Raw genomic sequence first — 26740 nt, forward strand, 5'->3', positions numbered from 1 at the left:
GCTTTGGGGTTAACTGGTGAACAGACAAATCTGATAACTTGGTCAGACTAGTAAAGTCCTAAGGAGCAGAGCTGGGACTGACACTAGGCAGTCTGGCCGCAGGTGTCTGGCTGGTCTTTACTGTGTTACGCCCGTAGGGAGCTTAATAACATTCTGCGGAGCTACTGCAGGAGCTACAAGTGAGTTTTCTTGGCTGGAGTATGGCGTCAACCGTGGCAGACAGATTAAGGCCAGCCTGTGATGGGCCTTGACTGCCAGGTTAAGGGGCTTGGATTTTATCCTGCCTGCGGGGTAGAGGACGCCTTGGAAAGAGCAAGGTGGACCACAGGAAGAACGCTTTCCCCCCGCCTCCCGTAAACTGTGGCAAAAATCTGGGCCAGAGATGATAATGGACTGGGATGCGGCGGGGCAGTGGGATACGGGGAAGAGGACAGCTTCGCGTAGAGCCACTCTCGGTGGTTTAGGAGGCTGGCCTGGGGCGGGAGGGCGCCGGCGCCCGGGTTGGCCAATGGCGGCGGGCTGGGCCGGGCCCCTCCCGCGGGGCGGGGGCTGGCGGGAGGGCGGGGCGAGAGCTGCGGGCTCGTTCGGGTACCGGTGCTGCCGCATCCCCGCCGCGCTCCCCGCACCGGAGGCCAGCCCACAGCTCGGTTCCTGCTCCGGCTCCGTAGCCCCGCGGCGACCCGCCAGCGAAGCCTAGCAAGTCCAGCCCGGAGCGCAGCTCGGCCCAGTCTGGGTGGGTGAGGGGCGGCGGCGGGGAAGCGGGGTGGCTCAGCTCGGTCCTTCCTGACTGGGCGCTGGACTTGGTTCCGACCCTGCGGGTGGGGGTGGGGGTGCTGACCCGTTTTCTGACCACCCCATATGGAGGCTGGGATAGAGATAGGGTGGGAGTAGGGTAGGCTTCAGAGCTGTGCTCTGACCCGGTCCGGGGTGGGGGGGCAGGGCTCGAACCCGGGACCCAGCCGGGCTGGGAAGATAGTGGTGCTACAACCGTTAAGGGGGGGGGGGGGGCGTGTCCAGGTTCTGTTGCCCTCGGAGGGGGCTATCACTTGGTGAGGGGGTCAGAGCCCAGCCTGTGCCCAAGAATGGTGGTGGGGGTACGGAGGGGATTCTGGCGTGCGGCTGGAGCGGGCAGGGGGCTTCCCTGTCCAGAGGAACTGCGTCCGTAAGGGACTCGATTTCGTCCCATCTGGGGGTGGGTGCGGGGCGCCAGGGGCGGGTCGGAGCTCAGAGTGCCCGGCGGCTGTGGGGCGGGGCGGGGCGCCGGCGCGGGCGAGAGGGTGGTCGGCGCCCCTGTGACAGCATTCTGGAACGCGCAGGCGGCGACAGCGGCGGGCGCAGAGAGGAGATGCGGCGGCTCGGGGGTACCCTGCTATGCCTGCTGCTGGCGGCGGCGGTCCCCACGGCCCCCGTGCCGGCTCCAGCGGTGACTTCGGCTCCGGTTGAGTCTGGCCCGGCTCTCAGCTACCCGCAGGAAGAGGCCACCCTCAACGAGATGTTCCGCGAGGTTGAGGAACTGATGGAGGACACGCAGCACAAACTGCGCAGCGCGGTGGAGGAGGTGGGTGCGTCCCAAGGGCCCGCGCTCCTGGGAGGCCGGAGGCTGGCGACCGCGGGGGCTGGGGAAGCAGTGCTGCGGGGGCTGGCCAGGGTTCTCCGGTCTGCGACGGGCTGGGCAGGGCCGGCAGCAGATTCCAAGAGATCTGGAGCAAGCGCGGGGTGATCCCAACTCCCACCTCATTCTGCCTTCCTGCCAAAAGATCTAGATCTGAGGCTGTCCATCCAGAGACTCCGCTTGGACCCACCCACGGGCAGCCGGAGGTACCACCTGCCTGCAGGCTGACCGCCATCACCCCACAATTATCTTCAGGTGTGCAGTTGGCCTCATCCTGTTTTAAATGGATGCTTGCAAGGGCCCTGGTACTCTAGCGCCTTGGTTTTGCAGAGGAAGCTCCAGGCATCTCAAGTTCTAGCTTGTCTGTTGGGCTTCGAGCTTGTCATGTTCCCAAGTAACAAGGCGCCATAAGGCGACAAAGAGCCCTGAGCTTGGCTGGTAGTCTGTCTGGGCTTTCTCAAGTGCCATGTGGGGCCGAGAAGGAAACTAGGAGTCCCAAAGCCCAGCAGTGTCAATTGTTAGAGGGTGGGTGAGAGGAGGAGGGGCAGTGTGAAAGGCAGGCCCCCAACCCAACCCCACCCCAAGAGTGCTCTGGAGTCAGTCCTGGGCTCAAGGTCTCCTCTGCCCCTCAGCAGCAAGGTGGCATTTGACAATTCCCTTAAGATCCTGTACCTCAGTTTCCTGTGAGAATTAAGTCTACGATATGTGTGGCACCTGGCGTATAGTAGCTGCGTGATATACAGCAGCTGTTAGTATCAGAGACCAGATACCTTGGGAAAACTTTGCCTGGCTTCTTCCTTTCATTGCCTCCCAGGTGCAAACACTACAGATGGTATCCTCTAGGGTGGGCACCCACGCATTGCCAGGGCTGCTTGGACAGGAGGTGTCGCTGGCCCAGCTCTTGCAGCCAGGTAGCCCTGCTGCCTGGGATGGGTGGGCATGGCCACCATTGGGCCTGGCTCTGGCTACAGCCTGTCTTTGGAGAGAAACCAGCCTTCCCAGGGAAGGAGTCAGTGAAAGACCAGATGTCCAGGCTCGTAAGTCAGGCAGCTCCACATCCCTGCTTCTCCACGTTGCGTTTGGGCAGAGCCTCAAAGCTGGCTCTGGTCAACCAGGAGAGATGACTTTCTTCCTCCAGCCCTCTATCATTTGGGGCTATTTCTCCTTCCTTCCCACAACAGTCAACCCAGTGGACACTGGTGAAGGGGACACTAGATTGGGAGGCAGTTACGTGGGCAGCTGTACCTGAATGCCCACTGGGCAGGCCAGATTCCAAAACCCGTGGACTTTGTTTCCTGTGAAAGCGGAAGAATCATGACATGGGACGATGAAAGAGGTGGGGGAGTCAGATAGGCCCCAGTGTCTCTTAACTCTGCACCTTCAAACTGAACTGAGCTCATGAGCCTTCTAGCCCCAGAGCAGTTCTCTGCTTTTCTTCTCTGGGTTCTAGAACTTTCCCTGCTGCACATGGATTCTTAGACTGACCAAGTCACCTCCACATTCTTATTCAGTGTGACCTTGCCCGTGCAGCATGGTTCTCTGCCGGCAGCCCCCAGTGAGGGGGGGCAGGGGGCTCTTCAGCCTCTTCGTTGATCATAGCAGTTTGGGGCCCAGCGGGACATGGGAAGTGGTGTCCACTCTGAGGGAGTTGTCCACATTGGCTCTGCCTGGGCTCCGGCCTTCTTTCTCCAGACATGGCTCTGCTTGACTTGTGCAGATAGGCTGGCTGCAGTTTGCCACCAGGGGAGACATTGTCTGTTACCCCTACCCTACTCAGTGCGCACCAACCTTCCTTTATCTCATCCCAGCTCTGCCACTTACTAGCGATGGGATCCAGGCTCTAAAATGGAAAAAGTGTACTCCTAGGGGTAAAGGGGAGAAGTAAATGAGGGGATGCAAGTAAAGCAAGTTATCTGACCATCTAAAATGGGGTTAAGTAAAATTGGTGTCGTGTAAGTTGCCCGCTTGTGTGGTTGTTATAAGGACCATGGGAAATTGTTGGTTCTCAGTAAATAATGACCATCATTATCATCACGTTAATATTACTACTATGAATAATAAAAAAGGACCAGCAGGGTCCAATATATAATAGATTCTCAATAGATCATGGCTATTACTATTAATTTTTTTAAAAAAAGACTACCAGAAAGCCCCTTAAATCTCATAAACACAAGATAGTTGCTATTTACTTGTCGTCCCTGGGAAGAGCCAAGAGGACCCACGGCCAGATGCATTAATTGTTTGCATAGTTGCATCATGAATCTGCTTTCAAGTAACTTCCTGACATTTAAAATATTCAGCTGACTCAAACTGTTGATTTCTCTTAAGGGGAAAAAGTTAACTCTACTTGTAGCATCATTATTGAAGGGAAGCAAATCTTTAAATGGTGCGGTTTGGGCTCTTCCTGTCTTCCTGCTTTATTATTCTATGTGTTATTGATAAATGTATTTTGAGGCTAAAATCACTGCCCCCTCTGGTCATTGCCTCGTCTGTAACTGGCATATTTTGGAATGCTCTGCTCACCCCTCCTATATGAGGAAGAACCCCAGTTACCTCTCCAGTTTTTCTTACTGTGCTTCTTTAACAAACACAGATTCAACCAACCTCAGATGTTATTTTAAATAATATTCACATTCCTTCTCTATGAAACAAGTCCTATTGCTTCAGGCTTAAGTTTCTCCTGCTAGTGGCAGTAATAGTTGTGGTTGAAATTTCCATTGTAAACTGTACTTTAGTTCATGGTGCCTTGGAAGAGCTGTTAGCTCATTCTGTGGAAATAACTACTGGTTAAGAGAGAGATGGTTTTCTATAAAGACTGTCTGCTCAGCCCTGAGCAAATTCCAGATTTGGTAACTTGTCAGTTACTTGAAAGCCAAACTGCAGGATTCCGATTCCTATGGGAATTTTGAAAACATTAAAACACTCCCTTCTCCTTCTGGATATAGCCCACCTCCCCAGCATCTCCAGGCTGCTGTTCTTTTCCAGCTGTATCTTTTGTGTTGCTACACATGCCAGGATCTCTTGCTTAAAACAAATTTTAAAAGCCGTTTTCCTAGTCTTAAGCATCCAATCTTAGCTTCATTCAATTTCTTCTCCATTTGTTAGCAAGCCCTTCAAACACACGTTATCCACTATGTCCTCTTTCCACTTCTACTCGAACATTCCCTGGCAAACTAGCTGCTTCTAGAACCACTTTCTTCAGGGACTATATTATGCAAGTAGCTATGCACTACACCTTTGCTGGGTGGCAGATACTGTACAAAGCACTTGGATTTCGTGGTCCTTAATCTTACATCTGCTCAACAAAATAGAATCACCCCCATTTTACAAACAAGAGAGCTGAGGTTTAGAGAGGTATTTGGTGTCTTGCCCAAGGTCACGTGGCTACTTTGTGGCAGAGCTGGGACTTGGCCCCATGTTCCCTGACTCTAAAACCTGGGCACGCTCTACTGTGCTGCCCTCTGATGAGGCTGGGGGCGACTTCTTGCCTTACGGTGGCCAGCTCTCAGCGGCCCGGTCCTTGTAGATTTACTTGGAGCCTTTACCATCTAGGAGGTCCCTCCCCAGATATAAGCTCTGACACCCAGCCTGCTTCTAGCCAGTCCCCTTGCTCTGTTCTCTTCCTTCCTTGGACTCTGTATTGTCTCCCAGCTAGTCTTCAGAACTTGCTTGCTTCAACCCCCCATGGCTTGGTGCAGAGTTTCTTACCCGGGGAAGAGCAGAGGGGAAGGAATACTTCAGAGTCATCTGGGAAACGCACTGGTGTGTGGGGTCCCCCCTGAAATTGTAATTCAGCAGGGCTGGAAGGGATCCAGATATGTGTTTTTTCTCTCCTCCCACGTTTTGGGCAAGTCCTGATTGGGAACAAGGCCGACACCCTCTGCTTTAGAACTGCCTATGGCTCTACCTGTCAGCCCATCTCTACTTCATCAGCCATCACTTTATCCAGTGAGGGTCCAGGGTGTACCCCCTGCCCTCACCCAAAACATACCGTTCTCATCCAGGCTGCCACAGTTTCGCCTCCTCTGTGCTCCCCTCTGTCCAAATCGTTTCTGTCCTTTGAGGCCAGGCCAATCATGCCTCCTCCTCCACCTGGAAGCCTTTTTTCTCTCTTCTTTGAACGCCTGACTTGCTTCCAGAGACTGTCATGATCATCCTCAAACTTGCTTGCTTGGGGCTCTCCTATTTCCCCAGTAAAAACATGAGCAGAATAATACACTGGGAAAGACACGTAATTTGGAGTCAGACTGCCCTGAGTTCTAATCCAAGCTTCGCCACTTACAATGTGATGACCTTAGGCAGATTCCTTAGCCTTTGTCAGCCTCGTAGTTTTCTTCATCTGCCAAGTGAGAGTAGTAACACTTCCTCATAGAGCTGCTGTGAGTAACTGAGGAGATACGGAAGGGTCTGGGGCAAGGGCTCAGGCATAGGTGATGCCCAGGCTCGGCAGCTCTTGTGATGAGAATGGGGATGGTGGGGACGGAGCCAGTGATCAGGCTTCAGACATCTCAGGAGGTGTTGTTGGGTCAAACCTGGTGGTTGCTGACCGAGTCCTCATTTGGTTATCTGAGCCTTCATGCCGACCAGACTTTACTAACACTTCTTTGTGCTACACTGAGACGTGGGAATTCTTTCGTCATATACACCCCACTCAGCACATCTGGTTGGGAAAGGCAGGAAAAGAGGGGCCTCCTTTAGTATGGAAGGGAATTACATTACATATGACAGTGATTTTTTTTTTATTTAAATAGGAAAATATTTTTTGAGGATTCGTTTTAAGGAATAAACATAGCTCAAAGATCACCCTGTTGGAAAATCGCCAACCACCAACTACCAACTACAACTTCTCTTTGTGTCTCTCATTTTAAATTCCTAGAGAGAGTGTCTAGTTGGCTCAACTAGTCCATGACGTGGCCTCTGTTTGAGTCCAATCAGCTATGACTGGTCACGTTGTCACCTGTGCATTCCTCTGGGCTTGGGCTGGGAGATAAATCCAGAGCAGGACATTGAGTGCAAATTCAAGTTGACTGACATATCTGAGATAGATGTCATGGAGGCTCAGGAGACTGATGGTCTGAAGACAGTGGCCTCGGAAAACTGCCCTAGGAAAGGACACATGGGCAGGAAGAGCCAGAAGGAAGGTGCACCCTGGGAAGTAGTCACCTGACCCTCACAAGGGTCCCTCTTGTCCTCGGGGGTGGGTGAGGAAGGAGACATAGCTGTAGCCCTTCCTGCAGGGAGGAAAGGGCTGTCTTAGATTGGGTCCCCTCCCCCACCTGGCCCTGCCACAAGGATGTGGGTGTAAATACTTTATTGCGATGTGATCCCAGAAACACTAGGAGGAAGTAGGAAAGTGAGATGGAAGAGAAGACGAGCAGTAAACCCTGTGCTGATGGACAGATTACTGCTTGGGACAGCTAGGGCTCCATCCTGCCAGAGGTCCTTGGACAGATTACTGCTTGGGACAGCTAGGGCTCCATCCTGCCAGAGGTCCTTGGAGAGAGGCTATCCCACTGCGAGGAGAGGGAGCCCCTGTACCTGCCCTTCACTGGTTGAGGGTTGTTCCTGGGGTGTTCAGGTCCTGTGCAGACTGAGCACACTTGCACAGCCAGAGAATGCCCTCAGAGAGAGAGAGGGTTGGTTGTTGGCACGTAAGGGAATTGAATGCAGGTGACCTCCCAACCAGACCATGGGGAGATGGGTGGGGCACCAGGAGAATTCATACAGGGGTTAAGACTGTTCAGTGGAAGCCTCTCAGATCCCAGCTCTGCCCTTCACTGAGAATCTTTCAGAAGTTAACTAGTTTTCCTGAGCCTCAGTTGTCCCATTTGTAAAGTGGGGACATTAACACCCACCTCATAGGGAGGTTGTGAGATTTAAGGCAGTGTTTACATAAACATTTAGAACAATGTCTTGTCCTACTGGGTACTCAAGTAACAGTACCTGTCATCACCACCATTACTTGTCACTGCAGAAGAGGAAAAGAGACGTGGTTCCTTTTTTTCTAATGGACTCTGATTTGTATCAAGGGAAAACAATATTGCTCATTAAATTCATTGATTTAATAGATGGAGGCAGAAGAGGCTGCTGCTAAAGCATCATCAGAAGTGAACCTGGCACACTTACCTCCCAGTTATCACAATGAGACCAACACAGAAACCAAGGTGGGAAACAACACCATCCACGTCCACCGAGAAATTCACAAGGTAAGGGCGGTCGTGGTCCTCCTTTCTGCCGCGTCTAGTCCCGCCAGAAGACTAAGGTCTTGCTTACATATTTGATACACAAGCCAAAAATACATGTGGAGATGGTGAAATACAGGTTAAAAACCAGAAGGAGTGAGGGAGCTATTTAAAGGGGAAAGATATGTATCAAAAACATAAATTGCTTTTGCATTTAAGCAATAAAGTTGATTCTGATCTTCCTGCCGATCCAATTGAGGGCTTTTTATCATTTGAAAAAAGGAACAAGTATCTAGAGTGATACTTTTCTAGCACTGAGTTCGAGGAATTTATCTCACAGGTTTTTATCTATATTTCAATAGAGAGTTGAAATAGAGATCATGTTGTGGTGAACAGATCTTCACGGTTTCCTTAGGAGGAACTCATGTGCAGTATACTCAGTCCTCAGAAGGGAAAGCCTCTGTTGCCTCAAGGTTAAACATTCATCCGTATGCTGGTTATCCATTCAGAATTCTATGGCGGAGTGTTTTCCAGCCCACCGCACGTCTAAGTGTCTCTTCATCCAGTGTCTTGTGCAAGGGACAAGCAGATTTGTTCTGTCTAGAGGAACGTGGCATTAGCGTGCCCTGGTGTGAGATGTCTCCTGGGTGACTCTGGCAGAACTCTGAGTGCAGGCCATGCAGCCTGTCTTCTCTTGGAGAGAGCCTGGCGTGCGGATGTTCAGGGTCGTTGCTAGAGGCTGTAGAGCTGACCTTCTGTTGTGCCAGTCAGGGAGCTTGACCTCTGATCCCATCTCAGCTCCTCCATGCAAGGCCACAGTGGTTCTCACAAAAGAGTCTTGCTTTTGTTCAAGTGCCCAGGTAATGACTGGGTTGAAACAATAGCATTTCTGTGCTGTAGAGGATAAAGGGGTCAATTTTCAGGGGCTGCTGCCTTGACTATAAAGTAGCCTTTGTGTGGCTGTCCTCCCGCTGCATGCTAATGGGCCCAGCTCCAGGGTGTGCCCTCCCCCGTCCACCCCAGATAAATGAATGAGTCACCTGCCAAATAGGATCCTTTAGCATTCTCATCGGAAGCCTAGAGAATGTTTCCAAAAGTGATTGCTTTATTCTTGTCAAAACCAATCTGAAGTCATCCTTTCTGACAGTAATTAGCTCACAGGTTCAGCTGCTTCTTAAATCTACTCCCTATAGATACCGGAATACCCAAGTGTGAGTCCTACCAGTAACTGATAGTGAAAAATTATTTCAGTTTCATGACCATCACTAATGAAATAGGGATATCAGCCCCTATGTGACGGATTCCTGAGGATCAGACAACTTAAGGTATACGAGAGTCATGTAAACTGTGAAGTGCGATGCAGCAGCAAGTTGTTCTCATTATTACTGTTGTATTATGGTGAAGTCATGTTACATGCATGGTGTAGTAGCGGGTTCAGTGGAGCGTCTGTCCTCTGCGATGCCTTAGGAAAGAGGGGCTCAGTAGTGAAACATATTTGGAAAACATTGTACACAGTTCTCTTCCTAGACGCACAGTATAATAAAGACATAGTATAATGCTGTAGGATCATAAAGGCTCTGAGGAGTTCTCATTCCTGTACATTCAGAGCTGGACAATGAACAATATATATAACGTTGGCCAGTCCTGTAAGTATCTGGCATAAAGGAAGAAGACATCTCTTTGTTAGAGAGAGGAATTACTTAGATAAAAGATTTAAAATCTGTTGCTGATGACGTGATGATTATCTCCTTGGAGCTGGAGTTAGAGCTGGAATGTGATCCACGGTTGCATGCTAGGCTGAGAGTTTCCACTTGGTTTTGGCTGCAGGCACCTGTGATATTAGGACTGGCAGGAAGTTTAAAGATGACCTAGAAATGACAAAGTTGTGAATCAGAGAACAGAAGTGACTTGTTCCACATTACATGCTAGACAGTTGTCGATGTCAGAGCCAAGGCCCGGAGAACACAAATCACTTAGCTCCTGGGCCAGCGTTCTTTCTATTCTTTTATCGCCAACACAGACATTAGACATGGCCTTGGATGGAGTGGAATGGCCTGGCTTCCACCCCAGGATTCTGAGGTTCAGCTTTGTGGTGCCTGCTCCTGATCACAGAATCTGAGGCAGACAACCGATAGCGGAGGAGGGGGCCAGGTCTGCCATTGTATGTAAGCACTTTCTTGATAAAATGAAACTGTCCTCAGAATCAGGAAGAGGGCAGCTGTGGCTCAAACCTGTTTTATTCTCCTGAATGTCATTCGATTCCATACCCAGACCTGGAGTAGTCCAAAAGAAAGTGGACGCTGAGTTTCAAGTGAATGGGCCCCAAGAGCAATACAGGTGCTGAGTATTGGCAGGGTGACAGGCCATGTGCTGCATGCCTCAGGGTGCCCCGTGCTGTGCTCTCGTGGCCACACCGCCGGTGGAGCTCAGGAAGAGGGGGAGTGGGCATTCTGCCTACTTTAGCAGATGCTCCTGCTTCAGTAAGTGGAAAACACCAAAACAAAAAAAAACCAACTCGTGGAATTTGCTCAGAATTCCTTCTGTTTCACTTTCACTGTGCGGTTCTCCTGCAGATCACCAACAACCAGACTGGACAGATGGTCTTTTCAGAGACGGTCATTACATCGATGGGCGATGAAGAAGGCAAAAGGAGCCACGTGAGTCGTCATCCTCCCCACACCCACACCCGAGGCTCACACTCCTGAGCTCAGCCTGTCGAGGGCGACCCAGACAGCGGGCCGCGGCAGGAGGGAGCTGGCTCCTGTGCACCTCTCCTGCCCTGTTTCTGCCAAGGTTCCCCAATTCCTCCCTTTCTGGCCAGACAGATGCAGCCTGCTAGCAGGCTCTGCCTCCGTGCAGCCGGCCCCAGAAACAACAGACACATTCAATTCCATTGTCATTTGCAAGGTTGCGTCTCAGCCTTGGGAGGGGAACGCGGAAGTGCCGGGCGCGTTGTTTGAGGTCCCTGGTAACAAGAACTGGTGAACCTGGACTGAAAATCCCCTAAAGCCTCTGGCCTGACCCATGTCATTTATAACCCCAGCCCTGGCCTGGCAGTTTGAGAGCCAGAAAGGGAAAGGTGCCTGCTACTCAGTGGCCTGTTGCTCAGTCCCAAGGCCGGCTGGTTTTTAGAGAATTACAGATTATGAACGTGGCCAGGGGTGTCATTTCACAGACAGAAGGTCTGGCATAGGTCGGGGGCTGATCCAGGCAGGATCACTGGCCTTCAGACTCCCAGGCCAGAGGCAACTCAGTGGACCTTCATCTTTGCAAAGAGGGGCCCAGCTTTGGTTGCAGAGACCCGGTGAGACAACAACCAGGCGACGTGGTCCATTGTAGACAGTGCCTCCTCTGTGGGGCCTGCAAGGGCCGGCCTCTCTCGGCCCAGGTGCCTTAGGCAAGTTTCCAACCACAAGGTCCTCCCCTCTGAGGTGCAGAGTGCATCTCCAGCTTCCTAAGGGGATCAGGGGATCCCCCCCACCCGCTGGGCCTTATTGCAGGAAGAGAAGCTGCGTACCTGTAACCCTGAGGGAGGCGGTGTTGCCATGGCTGGCAGTCGATGGGTTCATTTTGCTCGTTTTTGGCACTTTACTGACTTTACTGCAGGCTGGGGCGGGGGGAGTCCAGTCAGCTGCATGTGATGGTGGACTTTCCATTCAAGGGACCTCAGGGGTGGCAGGGGGCAAGCCATGTGGCGAGATGGAAAGAGACCTGGTGGCAGAGGCTGGAAGCATGAGTTTGTCACTTATAAACTAGGTCACCTTTCAGTTTCCCCATCCTGAAATAAGACAGTGGCTTTTGCCATCTCTCCCAACTCTGAAAGTACAGAAGACCGTGAAACAAAAATAGACTAAGGACAGGAGGGAAGAGAGGCTGGCTTTTGAAGGTGGGAAAAGAGAAAGAGAGAAGACAAAAAGGAAAAGAAGAGCCCAGACAAGCAGGTGGTGTCAAGAGGGGAAAGCTTTAGAGTACTCCAGATTTAAGTCTCAGTGGAAGGGCAGGGGAAACAGCTCTCAGGGCTGTGGGTTAGAAAGAAGCCTTTGTCTTCAAGTGAAAGGAAAGAAAAAGGTGTGTGATTGCACGACAGTATAGCTGTGCTGGGGGAGCCTCCCAGAGCCTGGACGGCAGCAGCACCGCTGTGAGCTCCCTGTGAGGGCCAGGTGCACATCCCGGGCTCCCCCCTGCCTTCCAGGTGAGGTGGCTGTGTCACGTGTTGAGCCCTGAGGTTGGAGGAACCAAAGCTCTGAGAGTGGCAGGTGGGCGAGAGACAAGATCTCAAAGACTCCAAGAGTTTGCGAGGGTCAGGGAGCAGCTGCCTGCACTTGTAGGCTGCAGCCTCCGTGTTTGCCCAGTTTTGCCAAGTCTGCGTGGCCCGTGTGTCTGTGCCCCAGGCTCGGCCGCAAGGCCCAGAATCCCCATGTGTGCCCACACAGGCACATGCGTTCATCATGAGATGGAGGATGTAAGTGGCACCTCCGTGCAGTGCAGAATCTGACCCCCTGTGTCAATGGTCCTGAGAATGCAAGAGGTTGACCCAGAGGGCAGAGACTCACCAAGTTTTTCCAGATTCCTGCTCAGGCCCTTGGTATATTAACTCAAGAGAGTTTTTCTAGGAGAATAAATTCCAGTTCGATTGTCTAGGAAGGAGACCTGGGGCATCTGATGCCTGACTGGCCAGTGCCCAGTGAACCCCATGGGTCTTTAGAGAACAGACTGGAGACTTTCCAAGCCACCTATGAAGGATGGCAGTGGGTCACAGGGCAGGAGCGGTGGTGTGTCCCCTCACTACACAGCCTTGCTTGTTGTCGGGGCGCCTTGCCAGGAGTCTGAGAAGCGAGGTCTAGTTTCAAGTGCCCACAGAATCCTTCCATCCAACTCCTCTGTGGTTCCTGGGTTACCATTGTCCCAGCACAACTGAGCAGGGGCTCAAGCATCATCTTTACAGAGTCGTGGGGCTCCTTTTTCTGAGAGGGAAGATGTAAAGGCTACATTGCCTTGAAAGGGCGGAGGACAGTCGGACATCGTCACTGCTATCCCATTCCGTGATTTTGCAACTTAATGACTTTTACAGTTGGCTCTGAAAAAGGCGTTTGGTGCCGATGAGACTTTCTCTTAGGTGGCAATGGGAGGCTTGCCGTTCAAAGGGACAAAATCATATGCTGCCCAAACCTTCTGCAAATGGCAGCTAAATTTTTGGGATTTAAAATTCCCAGGTGAAGTCAATTAAAAATAATCACCAAGTGCCCCACATTTTCCTTTCATCAAGCGCTGGGATGTGTATGCATATTTCACCTGAGCGCCCCGGCGACGGTGATGTGGCCTGACGTCCTTCTGTGAGGCTTTTGTGCGGAGCCCTCGGCCTGTCTGCCTTCACGGGCCAGCGGGTGGGCTGACTGACGCTGAGCTACTTTCGTGCAGGGGGTTAGGAGGAAAGTGGCGGGTGGGCAGCCTGAGAGCAGACGAGCCGTTATGCACACATGGGAGGCTTTTGTTTATAACTGTGTCCCCAAACAGGAAGCATCTGGCACAGTTAGCCACCGCACCGTTTTGAAGGGACTTGTCCTCTAATTGAAATATAGCTCGGAGCTACCGAGCTTAGCGTGTTGTGCGTTTGTTGTCTTCTCTGTTTTCACTTTAGAATAGGATCTAAAACAGCAGGTCTGTTTGCTTTCCCAGCTGAACGTACCTTACTTGAACCTATAGATTTGATCACATGTAACCAACTCCAAGGTACCACTCAAGGCAGCATCTACTTCTGAGGGCACAGGCAGACAGATTTCACTCCCAGATTCAAGATGGCAGTGATCTGAGTGACCCGTGATTCCCTTGTCCAGGAGAATGGTCAGAGCAGACAGTGCACTGCGGACAGTGGCGGTGGAATTCTCCACCAGTGTGAGCCCAGTGTCTTCTCTGATGGGAGGACGCTTTGGCTGTTATTTGCGTTGAAGTCTGGGGGAAGTGGGATGGCAAACTGTGCTGGCTGAACTTGAGGATTTACTTCTTTGTTTCCCATTGAACAGTCAGCATCCTGTCACTTCAGAGCCCGAAGAGGCCCAGCAGGAGTGTGGGCAGAGGAAGCGGGTTGATGCCCTCTTCCCCTGTAGGCCTCAGGGTCTCCTCTGCCCCCAGCTGGTTCACTCAGCACAGAGTAAGCTTTGTCTGCTCCCTCTGCTCTGATTTCTGAGGCTGGAGCCACCCTTATCAATCTCACGGAATTGCAGAGGGCACAAAGCTCATGAGTCATTGGGTTTATTTTGGCAGAAATGCACGAAGGGAGGACACGGGTCCAAAGGCCCAGCCTCCTGGAGAGTCCTGCTGGGGGTGTGTGTGTGTGTGTGAAGGGGGTGATGGTGAGGGGGCCAAATCCCAGGAAATGCAGCCCTTCCCTGTCTGTCTGGGGGCAGGAGGAAGTCTGAACAAGGTGTGAGGCCCACCTGGGTTCAGACCTGCCCTGACCCTTACAAGCTCTGTGATTCAGCTCACAAAACTGAGTGAGAGTCTAGTAAGGCGCAGTTTATAAAAGCTCTTTGTGTAAGGCTCATTATTATTGAAAAGTAATTAACACTGACTTCTGATTGGCTTCTCCCCTGGTTCCCAGCAACCTACTGCAAAAAGAATGGAATTTTCCTGGAAGCTGAGGATGTGTTTCAGGACTCCAGGGGCCTCTTCCCACTGTTTGTGGCCTTGGGCTAAGTTCTCCAGAGCCCTGCCTCGCCCTCTGAGTAATGCGCTCTGCCGGAAGCTCTGTGCTCTGAGCCTGAGCCTCGAGCTTGACTCACCCTGGGCGTCTTGTCCTCTCGAGTCCTGCGTGTCTGGTCTTGTGCTGGGGATACAGAGGGAAAGTGGGGCCTAATGAATGACAAGAAGCACAGGGGGTGGTCATGTGCTGACAGGTTACAGGATGGGCCTGGGTTGGCAGGACGTATACTGGTTTCTATAGAAACCAGCTTATAGATCTAAGAGTGATGACAGTCTTGTGTGACTGTGTGATTCCACAGCCTATAACCAGACATGTGGGTACTTTTGTGTTTCTAGATGTATATGTGCATTGACTTTGTAGTTTCTGGCCAAGTCTCATACCTTAGTCCAGTCGGAAAAAGTTACAGGGAAAATGGAGAAGCTCTGGATCATTCTGAGAAGTGGATAAGCATTCCTCAAATAAATACAGTTGATGTGGGTAAGCGGTTTTTAAGGAGTAAGCATTTCTTTTTGAACTGTGACCTGGCTACATTAAATTGTACTATCTTCAACCTCAATATCCTTCAAGAAGGAATTCATTAAATATACATGATTCCACAAGCAAAATCAAAACACTGTGAAGTTTGATAAACGAGTTTCATATAAGTTAGTATAAAAGGACATCTTCAATAAAATGTAAAGTGAAGAAAAAGCAATTGCAGAGCCGTGTATTTACTATATAACGTATATGAGGTATACTTTATATGCTTTATACACTATATAAAAATACCTCATTTTTAGAAAAAAAGTATGCATAGAAGAGCTTGGCAAAATGTAAAAAAAAAAAAAAAATCATTACTAGTAGATATCTCTGGAGGAATTGAATTTTGCAGACCTTTCCTTTACAGATTTCTGTGTGTTTTGAATGTTTTAAAAAGATATTATGAATTATTTACAATTTTGCTATAGATATCTATCTATACTTTTGAGCAATATTGCAAGTGTTTTCATCATGTAAAACCTGGAAATCAAATTGCTCTGTCAAAGGGTGTCCATATCCAAGATTTTGAGAGATGTTGCCAAATTTTCCTCCAGGAGGTTGTACTAATTTTGCTCTTAGCAGCAGTTTCTGGGATAATTTCACCAATCCTCCCTCACCTACAGTGGGTAGGGGTGATCACCTGTGTCTTCTTTTTGTTTCTATTTCTTTGATTATTAGTAAGATCAGGGGGCATGGCTGTTTGAAAATTGTAAGTTGTAGCAAACATAGGGTGCTTCACAAATAAATCTCATCCTTTCCTCTCTTTTTCAGAGAGAAAGGTCAGTTTTGCATTCCAGGCTGTTCCCGAAACCAAACACCATCTGGCTCAGTGTGGGACAGATTAGGAAGGTGTGAAGTTCCAGTGGGAACTGTCTGAGTGTTCATGTCCGTGGAGGTGGCTGATGGGCTGTGAGTCACATCAGGGAGTAGGTGATGGTGACGTGCAGGCCACTGCCGCCACCCACCCCTGTCATCACAAACAGGCACTCCCTCCTTCCTTCTCTGGCTACTTCCGCCAACACCCCAAACCCAAGCTTCGATGCCCTGGGAGAGGAGGGGCATTTAAGTGGGCGGCTATGGCTCGGGTGCAGGCAGACCCAGTTCAGAGTGCAGCTGTGTTGCTGTTAGCCATGTGACTGGTTAAATCCCTAACTGCTCTAAGCCTCAGTTTCCCCACATGTAGAGTGGATTCATCAAAGTACCTTCCTTCCATAGAGCATTTCATGAGAATAAAATGAAGCAATCCAGATAAAAACCACCATACAGCACCTTGAACACAAGAAGCAGCAGTGAGTCAACGTCATCCCTTTGTTGTTATGATTATTTGATTACCCCCAAACCATGGCTGTCAAAATTCCCAATTTTAATTATTCAACTCATCCATTTCCATTTATTTGCATATTGAGCATGTAATGTGTGTCTGGCAGATAAATGTAAAAGACGGTCCCGAACAGCAGAGAGGACCCAGGCTAGCAGTGGAACAAAAAAGTAAACAGGTCATTACAACGTGGATTCATATTTCCTAAGGCAGAGGTGGACAGGGCATGGTGGGAGCATTGTGTGGCTTCCCAGATCAGGTAGCCAGGGAAGATTTTGTCGATCCTTCTTGCTCTCTGGAGTTTCTGCTTGTTTTGTAAGCAGAGACATTAATTGCCCTTTTGTTCCAGACTATCTTTCCAAGGATATTTGTACAGCAAGCAGCCTTGGAAAACAGAGATAACACTTCCTGCCTGGCAGAAGGCAGGTTCATTTGCAGCCCATTATACAACATTTGGGTGCTTGACAGTCCTCAGCTGTGATGCATACACAGCATCCACCTAGGTCCCTCCACGTTGTCCCCTGGGACTTGGGGGCGAGGGGAACTGTCACAGACATGAGGCTCGTGCTGCTTTGGTGTTGTCTCTGACCCGGGAGTCTCAGGTCTATGCTGGCATCCAGGAAACTGTGGAAGGCTCACTTGTCACCTTGCAAATAAGGTCTTGGACCCTTTAGATTTCTTGGCGGGCTTCCTAGAATAGGTGGCGGTTGAGCTGTGTTTTGAATGGTGTCTAGGAATTCTAGTTGTGGGGAGGAAGGGCATTCCTTGCAGAAGCATTCTTTGTTCAAAGTCAAGGAGGCATGTGAAGCTAATAACATGTTTGAGGAGCACCACGTAGTTGAGAGCGCCAGGGCTGGAGGTGTGCTTGGGGGAGCAGCAGATGAGGCTGGGGAGAGGCAGGAATCAGATCAGGAAGGGCTCCGAGAGCCCTGCCAAGGAGCTGGAAATACACACTGACTTAGGAACATACCCTGCGTCTGAAATGCTGTGTGTATAGCGCATCAAGGCTCTCTGCCATCCCAGAGGACACAGCTGGGAAGACGTGGTTTGGGTGGCAGAGACGGTGGGGACGGGGTTTTGCTTATTCCTGCTGAAACTCTAGGCTGAATCCTCTGTGCCCTGCAAAAAGCCTGGCTTTGGGGCTTGGAATCTGGAAACTTTTACTTAGAAATGGAACACACCTCTTCTGCTCGGTGCCAGTAGGCAGGCCAGATAAATGACAGTGATTGAACTTGAAATTTCATTAGGCTGACGGCTGCAGAACAAGCCATTTCCGTGGTTTCTGGGTTGCCCAAGCACGTCAGGGGCTGAAGAGCTCCCTGTGCAGGTGGGTGGCTGTCCACTGCTGCTAGGGCCTGGAGATCCTTCCAGACCAGCCTGGGGGCCTTTTCAGCCTGTGTCTCTGCCCTTTCTGGACCTTTGGCGTAGTTCTGAGAAACTCCCAGGGCTCGTGAGTCCATTTTGTTTTATTTTTAAAATAACATTGAGGACCACAATGCTCCCTCATTTGGTCACTGACTCGGAAAGTGACCAGATTACCCATCCTCTCTCCAAAGCCACCTATTTCTCCTTCTCAGAGTAAATCCTGCAACAGTTCAGACCAGCTCGTCAGTGCTGTGATATGACTGAGTGCTCAGTGATAACAAATGACCATGGTGACAATGCTAGTAATAGCCAATGGCGAACGTTAAGAGCTGCCATTTATGGGGCCCTTGCTGTGTGCCAGGACTAGGATCTCACCAGCTTCCCTTCATATAATCCACATGACAACCATTTAAGTCACATATGCTGTTGATCCCATTTTATAGATGAAGTAACCGAGGCTCAGAGAAGTTCAACAGCAGAGCTAGGTGGCAGAGCCTGTACCAAGAAAAAGAAGCAAAGCAAATTGCCTAGGTGTTGTCGATTACCAAATCTCTAAAACCCATGCTCTTAAAGGAACGTTTTTAAAAATTGTGTTGAAATATATATACATAAAATTTGCCATCCCAACCATTTTTAAGCATATAGTTCAGTAGTAAGTACATTCACATTGTTGTGCAGCCAGTCTCCAGAACTCTTTTCATCTTGCAGAACTGAAACGCTGTGCCCATTAAACAGTAACCCCTGTTTTTCCCTCCCTTTGGTCCCTGGCAACCAGTCTTCTGACTTCTGTCTCTATGAATTTGACTGTTCTCGATACTTCGTATGAATGGAATCATACAGTATTTGTCCTCTTATTTCACTTAGCATAATGTTCTCAAGGCTCACTCACGTTGTAGCATGTGTCAGAATTTCCTTCCTTTTTCAGGCTGAACAGTATGGTTTGTGGAAACTACATTTTGTTTGCACCCATCTGTCAGTGAACACTTGGGTTGCCTTCACCTCTTGGCTGTTGTGAATAATATTGCGATGAATGCGAGTGTACAAATCTCTCTTTGAGTCCCTGATCTCAGTTCTTTTTGGTATATACAGGCTGGAATTTTTGGATTACATAGTAATTCTATTTTGATTTTTTTGAGGCACTGCCATACTGTTTCCTACAGCAGCTGCACCATTGTACACGCCCACCAGTGGAGCACAAGGTGGGATGTTATATTACCCCTTGGCATCCATGACTGTAGGCACTGGGGAACTCAGGGTCCAATTTGAGCTGAAGGGCTGTACAAAAATCCCCGGACTCAGGTGGGAGGGTATAGCTCATTGGTAAAATGCAAGCCTAGATGCACAGGGTCCTGGGTTCAATCCCCAGTACACCATAAAAAATAGTAATTATAAATAAATAAATAAGTAAGCCTGATTACCCCCCCCCCGAAAAAATCCCTGGGCTCTGCTGCCCTGGGTCCAGGCAGTGCCTTCCCAACACAGGTCCCCGTGGTTGCCTCTCCATTACGGCAGCCACAGCCTCAGAGGGTGTCTCTGTGGTGTAACTGACGCCACTAAGTAGTAACTCACGCCCTGGCCTCAGGCCAGCATGCTGGGAACTGCCCCCAGGCTGGCTGTAGGCAAGCTCTGGCTGCGTCTTAGATGTTCATCTCCAGGATCCAAAGAGGTGATTTTCCTGATTGTTAGAAATCTCCACCCCCTCCGCACCTTCCTTTATGAGATCCCCCATGTCTTACAGAGAATCCCAGTGTCGTCAGGGAGCTTCCACGTCCCTGTCAGGGCTCCGCAGACTCCTAGGGGCTCAGCTGGGCTACAGCCTCAGGGAGAGGGCTTTGTGGTGGTGGCAGCAGTTCTTTAAATCCCCACCAGTGGTCAGGAGGGCTTCCTGGGAACAGGGTCAAAGGACAGTGCTTTGGTCATGCCCTCCCCTCCTCTGGGGTTAGGGGCAGAGCCAGTGCAAGGGACCTGGGTCGGGATGGGGGGTCGGGATGCAGAGAAATGTATCTAATGCCCTCAGTCATGCCCCAAATCTGATCAGCTGAGCTGGTCTCCCAAATAGGCAGGAACATCTACTCTTGGTCCCATCCCCAGCAGACTGTAGAAAAAAATGATGGATGGGGATTGAGTCATCTAAATGTTTGTCCAGATCTCATCGCTCTGTCTGGACGTGCTGTCCATTTCATTTTTCACCTCTACCTCCTGGAAGAGAAAGAATAAACAAGGCATTTGGGTTCATTTTATGGGAGCACAGAGCAGTGGGGTTTGGAGTCTGAAGTGTTATGAGTTGGAATCCCTGCTTCTTGGGCAACTTCCCCCAACGCCTCTGAGCACTGGTTCCTGCCCCATGAAAGGAGGATTTAGTGACTGCCCAAAGTAAGAGACAATGTATTGACAGTATCTGTCACTTAATAGATGCTCGGTACATGTAAATTCTCCTTTCTGACCTAATTTCCTTGGCCTCTGGGGCAGGAAGCAGCAGTTTACTGAATATGAGTGGGATAAATTAGTACATGTGTTTATTTTGTTGTAAGGTTGCTGTCCCTTGAAACCCAGTAACTGAGAAAGTTTCTCAGGTTATACTGGGTATAAGGTCCTAGACCAAACAGATGTAAAAGCTGTTGTCTGGAAAGACGGTCTTGTGCCAAAGATAAAGTAAAGTAAGACTTCACCGAGTCACAGAATTATAAATGGCAGGATTCACAGGGTCCTTTGAGCTCCTGTAAACGAGGGTTTAAAGCATGGGGCACATACACTACCACTGCCCCACCACTGTGCTCGTGACAGACATCACTAATCAATTGTTGTTTCCTAATGAGCCCAGATAGAGCTTCAGAACTTGAGATAACACAGCCCTTCAAGCAACCACTGATTATCAACTGGGAAAGCGCTGTATTTGAAATCCATTTATTGTTCCTACTCTAGACCAAACCTCTCATTGTACAGATGGAAAAACAGAGATGAGGGGCACATAATTTTCTCCAAATCATGCAGCTGTTGAAGTTGGGACCTTATATCCAGTTCAGTTGGGTTTTTAATACACTGTGGACTTGGAGTTTCCTGTTTAGGAAGCAGGGCGGTGGTGCCACCGTTTTTGTGACACCTTGTAAGATTGGTAACTGGGCAGGTGGTCTGTCTGATGCTGAGAAGACGGTGACCACGCGTGGGGTGGGATGAGGCTTCTCAGATCTAGGGGGCAACACCAGAAGTTGGTGAAGTGGTAGCAGAAGTGTCTGTAAGACCGTGAGCCCTGGGAAGGCAGGGGCTTTGTCGTGTTTACCTCTGTATCGACATGAGGTAGGTGCTTAGTAGTTTAATGGATACGTTGAATGGATAAAACTATTGACCAAGGAATAAACTGGGGACTATAAATATAAGCAGAAGTCCCTGAAGATTAGATTCAGCAAAGAGCTGCCAGTACAGAGATGAGTTTTATTTGCTTGAAAGAATGGTCCTCTCTGTGTTTTTCTTGTCTTCATTCGTTCATCTAATTATTGAATACCTACTGTTTGCTGGGCTCTATACCAGGTGTTTTTATGTGCTTTATTTTGTAATCTTTATAATACTGAGAAGTAGATATTATTTTACAGATGAGGACACTGGAGTTTGGAGAAGTTAAATTCAGTTAAATTCCCAAAGTCATGGTAGGTGGTTGAATGGTTCATATTCCTCTGAAACCAGATATAAATTTTTCCCTTTTCAAGAAAAAGATATATTTCTGATAGAAGTAGTCATGGAAGTTTGCAGCCATAATTTTGGGTGGTTTTGAACCTTCTGCCACCTGGCTATACTCCTGTCATTTATATTGAGTCATTGAACACTCCCCCTCCCCCCACCAAAAATGCTCAAAATGAAAAAACAAAATCACCAAAAGACCACTGGGTAGCAATAAACACAGGGATCTTTCCCTCCCAGGGATGGTGGAGCCCCTTGGGGTCACCAGGGGAGGCTGTTAGGGTTAGGGAGCTGTGGAATCTCTCACTCTCTTTCTTTTGCTCCTGCCACTGGTCATATGAGACCTGTGCCCCTGAAGGGGACTGTTCCAAACCACCGAGGAGGGAGGGGCATTTTAAGTGGGTGGCAGGCGCCCGTATCTGAAGTTTAGCCACTGACACATTTCAATGATGTGATGTGGAAAATACAGCCACAGGGAAACAGCCCAAATTTTCCACAGTCTCATAATCCATGGCCTCCAGGGAGAGGAAGCAGGTACAAAAGGCAGGGAGAGCCCACTGCCTGGTGAGCTGCAGTCAGGGTGGAAAAACATCTTGGCTCGCAGATGGAGGAGGCCTGCTCTCCAGGCCAGTGGGTCCCCGGTGGCTCGAGGTGGGCTGGGGCCAGCAGACTCCATTCCTAAGTCAGCCCCAGGGGCACAGGTGCCCCCACCCAGCAGCCTTTTGCTTTTCCCATTGCTTTGAGGCCCTGTTTTCCCCCATGAGGTCTGCAGGGACCTCTTTCCGCGGAGAGAACACACACCCTGCAGCAGAAAGGCCAAGTCAAAGGCCAGTAGTCACACCTGGGCCTGCCTTGGCAGTCCTGTTCCCCTCCCCCTGACAGCTTCGCTAGGATTTGGAGGGTGAAAGAAAGGAAAGAGAACGAATATTCATTGAGCACCTACTATGTGCCAGGTACTGTGGACCACTTCATAGAAGCTGTTTTCCTTAGCTCTTACCAAACCCACCTAAAACAGGGGTACAGCCCCACTTAAAGAGAAGGAAGCATAGAGTGACTTGCCAAGGTTGGAAAGCTTGTAAGTTAGGATTTGGAAACAGGTCTGTCTTACTGCAAAGCCTAGCCTTCCTCCTCTGTTCACTGCTTCACAAAAGGGGCAGATGAGAGGTCACTAGTGGTAATTGAATGTCTGGTCCATGCTGTGATGTGTGGACACACTTACCACCCTTAATCTTCCAAGCAACATAATTCCCATTTTACAGATGAGGACACTGTGGCTCGGTGATGTTAAATGACTTACCCAGCAAGGAGAATTGAGAAGGAATTGGACCTGGGGCTCACTGTTGGGCTAGTGTGTCCTTTTTGTAGCTGGTGGCCTGGGTCTCAGCTTGGAGAGCTGGACCTGGTGGTGGGGTGGATCCCTTGGCACAGGTGCCTTGGCAGGCAGCACTGGGGTCACTGTGATGATGGGTGTCTGGGCAGGAAACCTGGGTGTGCTCAGACCCCCCTCCCTAGATTCCGGCCCACGGCCTCCTCGGAGCTGAAGTTTTGAGTCCCCTGCCATGCCACGAAGGTGAAGCCAAATAAGACATGGCCACTTGTGAGCAAAATGAGGCCAGAGTATGTCGTTTTCCACAACCAAAACATACTAAGGCTTCTTCCAAGCTCATTAGCACAAATCCTTCAGCCTGGAAGGTTTAATAATTCCACAAGCCCCTTTTTAAGTCCTCACTGTGGTGAACTTTGTGGGGAGGGTTGGAGGAGGGAAGGCTTAATTGCTGATGACAGGAAAGAGGCCAGGACCCAGGGGTTTGGAAGCCCACTGGAGCTCAGGGTGCGTGCCCAGCCGCTTCCCCACCCAGGGGCCTGGCAGTCCACTGGGGACGTGACTTTTTTTCTTCATGGAGGGAAACAACTCTGTTTTTGTTTCCTATGGCTTTCCATTTTCTTTTTCTATTTTTTTTAAAGGAAGTTGAAGGAATTCTTATTTTTCAGAGAGGGTGCTGGATGGGAGACACTAAAGCAGTGGTCCTTAACCTTGGATCTACATTAGTGTCACCTGGAGAGAACTCTTGGGGAAGGAAACACACCTTTATTTTCACCAACTTTTAAATCACGGTGGCATTTGCTTCAACCTTGAAAGCAGGCGACCAGCCACAGGCTCACTGGCATTGCCCTCGTTCCGACAGCCGCCGCGGGTGTTTTCGTGCCTTCTGGCCTCTGATGCTGATGACTTCAAACAGCGTTTACGCTACTTAGAAGTTAAGGTCATTGTCAGACTGGCCGGTAGATTTTACTGCTCAGAGTGTTGGTGAGGAAGCCCATAAAACCCTGTATCTCAACACATTTTGATCACTGTATTTCAGTGCAGTCATTGTCCTTTGTAATCTGTGTGTTTTCCTTTGCTTACCTAATGCATTATTCCAGGAAGGGGTCTCAGAAGGGGTCTGCAGCCTTCATTAAGCTGCCATAGAAGCTCATGGTGTGAAAAAGGTTAAGACCCCTGTTTTAAGAAAAGTCTGGTGGCCAGTGCCCACACTGTCGTTCAGATTTAGATGTGGCCTCCCCGGCAAGGGGGAGGCTGTTGAACGAGCTCTGTCTGTTGCATTCCCTGGAGCAGACGCCTCCCACCCACCCCATTGTTGGCGGGACCTGACCCCCAGGCCCCGAGTACCACCAGCCTCCCTGCAGGTGGTTTGGATCCTAAGGACTGTGCAGACTCATTTGCAGGAAACTGAAGTTTGAACAAATCCTGATCACCTGCTCCACGGAGGCTCTTGGAAATGCAGGGTTAGGGTCCTTCTCCAAGTAGGAGTGTGTAGGTGGTCCCAGACCTGCCGTCTGACCCTGGGTGGGCCAAGTGGGACGTCTGCAGACTCCCGCAGCTCGGAGCCCCTGGCGGGTGCTAATCTTCCTCTGGGGGACCTGAGTCCCTGGCTGGGGCTCGGCAGCCTGAGCTCCCTCCTGAAGTGTCTCCTGGCCTCTCTCCCCTGAGGATGGTTTCACCAGTGTCTCAGCTTGAAGATGCAGACAGGACACCCCGCTGGAGGGTTTTGGTGTGTTGGGAAGAGTCACACACACCCCGGAGTCTGTTCTTCCCCAGAGAAGTCTTCACCTGCCCCACCGAAGACTCAGCCCTGAGCCCCCAGGATGGACAGAGAAGAGAAAGGTGAGCCCTCTTCAGCCCCTCGAGTTCCCTCCAGCACAGGTGCCTTGGGGTGGAGCCTCAGAGAGCTCTCCTCTGAGACACCGGATCGAGTACAGGCATCCTCTCCAAGGGCCAAGAGTGTGAAGGGATGGGACACACTCCGGACTTTCTTCTCAAGGCAAAGGAAAAACAAAGTGAAGGGGTTAGGTTAGGCCGAGTCAGCTCACTGACTCACGTGCAAAGAGTTAGAAGAGACCAACTGAGTAAATACGGAGAAACTCCATCCCTCCCCAGTGGCAGAGGGAGGGTCTTAAACAGAATCAAAATGTAACAGCAATAAAAACACTGTCAGAACCTGCTTAGCGTAATTACTGGAAAACCGAGGCAGACACTGGTACCCTCTCCCTGAAACCTATTCTGTCCCTGCTTCATCCCCAGCACTGCTCTTCCCCTGAGTCACACAGCTCGCACCAGGCTTAGCCAGGCGCAGCCCAAGGGTGTGACTGCGATTAGGTTTAACCCTTGTAGTTGCTTTGTTCGAAAGTAAGGTGAATTCAGTAGGGTCTGTGTGAGGAGTTGTCTGAGGGTGGGGACACGAATCTGTGGCCCCCACAGGCCCTGACGGGACCCTGCCTACCGCAGTCATGTGGAAGCATCACCCTGGCCTGTGACTGGCCCTGGCCCTGGCTTCCACTGGTCACAGAAGCATAAAGGCCCAGGACACCTCTCCATGGCAGCGGCTCTGCTGCCCTTCATGGCTGAACATCATTTTTCTGGGGCAGATGCCAGCACTGAGGGGACCTCTGATGCTGGTTGCAGGTGTCACAAACAGGGACGAAGCCCTGGTAGGACTCGAGGTGAGAGGATGCAGAACATCTGTGAGATGTGAGTCACACGGCTCCTCCATCCCTGAACCAGGAAAGGAGGAAGAGGAAGGTGACGAAGATTTGCCCGACGCGGCTAAGTTTGTGGATGAGAGGCCAGGAGGGGTGAAGCAGAGGCTTCCCTATGGACCAAGTGCTGAGAAGCTTGTGGAAGCAAGAACCAAGACACTCCTTCCTGTAGACACCCCTGTCATGACTTCCTGGAGCCGGCTCCTCAGAGACCTTCCATGACACCCAGATCCCTCTCCCTGGGTAGGCCGTCCCCTCCCCTGAAGGAGGGCTGGTCACAGTTCCCCGAAGGCAGCTCTTCCTGTGTCTGCTTCCAGGCCCCTGACTCAGTGGAGTCAAGGAGTGCTCCTGTCTCCTCAGACACAGCACAACCCTGGAGGACCCGCCATCACGCCCCAGGCATTGCTTCTGACGCCACCATTCATTGCTCAGAATGTCTTTGTTAAAGAGAAATTGTAAAGACCCTCGCCATGGACTTGCCTCCCAGCACCAGGGCGTCAAGCTGGGGACTGAGGGGGTGCTCCACCTCGGAGACCAGCCAGGACCACAAGAGGCACCGGCAGCAGCTGACTCTAGGCTCACCATCAACAAGGATTGCTGTTTTATGAAAACCCACTTGGATTCACTGGACTCCTAGCTCTGCCAGACTCCTGAACAGGGAGGGGAGATGTCCAGCCAAGGAAAATGACATCTAACCTGTCTGGCCTGGAGAGCAGCCAAGAAGACCAAGGAGGTCACAGCCTGGCCAAAGCCAGAGAGAGTCAAAGTGGAGGCGAGAGAATTCATGAAATCAGCCACTGAGCAGGACACCGAGCAGAGGCTTGTGGACTGGCCTCCTCGCTCTGAATAACTGCCCAAGATTGCTGAGGACACAGTCCACCATGCTTCCTGTTGGCCTGCAGGCAGGGGAGTGAGCCCATGTAGGCACCCCATGCCCACGGAGCCACAAAATCACCACCTTCAAGGTGCCAGGTGGAAAGACTGGCAAGGCCAAGGGCAAGTTTGGGATGCACTGTGCACTGGCTGTCCATTACCCCAACCTCAGTGATGTGAAACACACATTGTTATGCTCCTGGATTAAGGCGAAGGATTTGGACAAGGTACAGTGGGATGGTTCGCCTCTGCTCCAAGATCTGAGAGCTCCGACTTGAAGCCGATGACTCAGTGGCTGAGGCTGGAGTCATCCAGAGGCTTTTCACACTCATGCTTCTGGCTGCTCGCTGGTGTTGCAGCCTCTCCGTGGAGCCTGGGCTTCATCCCAGACTGGAGCCTTGGTTCGGAGGGTGAGCGTCTGAAGAGGGAGAGACCAAGCCAAAGCCGCGTTGCCTCTCATG

At 50.5% G+C, this 26740-nt stretch overlaps 1 protein-coding gene across 1 annotated transcript in view; it reads left to right on the forward strand.

The window, feature by feature from the left end:
• The first annotated feature begins 570 nt into the window (after nt 1–570).
• The window catches only part of DKK3 (dickkopf WNT signaling pathway inhibitor 3), a 41457-nt gene continuing 15287 nt past the window's right edge, over nt 571–26740 (forward strand). The window contains exons 1-4 of the mRNA XM_031460022.2: nt 571–733; nt 1317–1558; nt 7681–7818; nt 10368–10451. Coding sequence (XP_031315882.1) covers nt 1346–1558; nt 7681–7818; nt 10368–10451 — 435 coding nt within the window. The 5' untranslated portion in view covers nt 571–733; nt 1317–1345. The remainder of the gene's footprint in view (nt 734–1316; nt 1559–7680; nt 7819–10367; nt 10452–26740) is intronic.

The sequence above is a fragment of the Camelus dromedarius genome, chromosome 12 (assembly GCF_036321535.1).
Source record: "Camelus dromedarius isolate mCamDro1 chromosome 12, mCamDro1.pat, whole genome shotgun sequence".
Taxonomy (NCBI): domain Eukaryota; kingdom Metazoa; phylum Chordata; class Mammalia; order Artiodactyla; family Camelidae; genus Camelus; species Camelus dromedarius.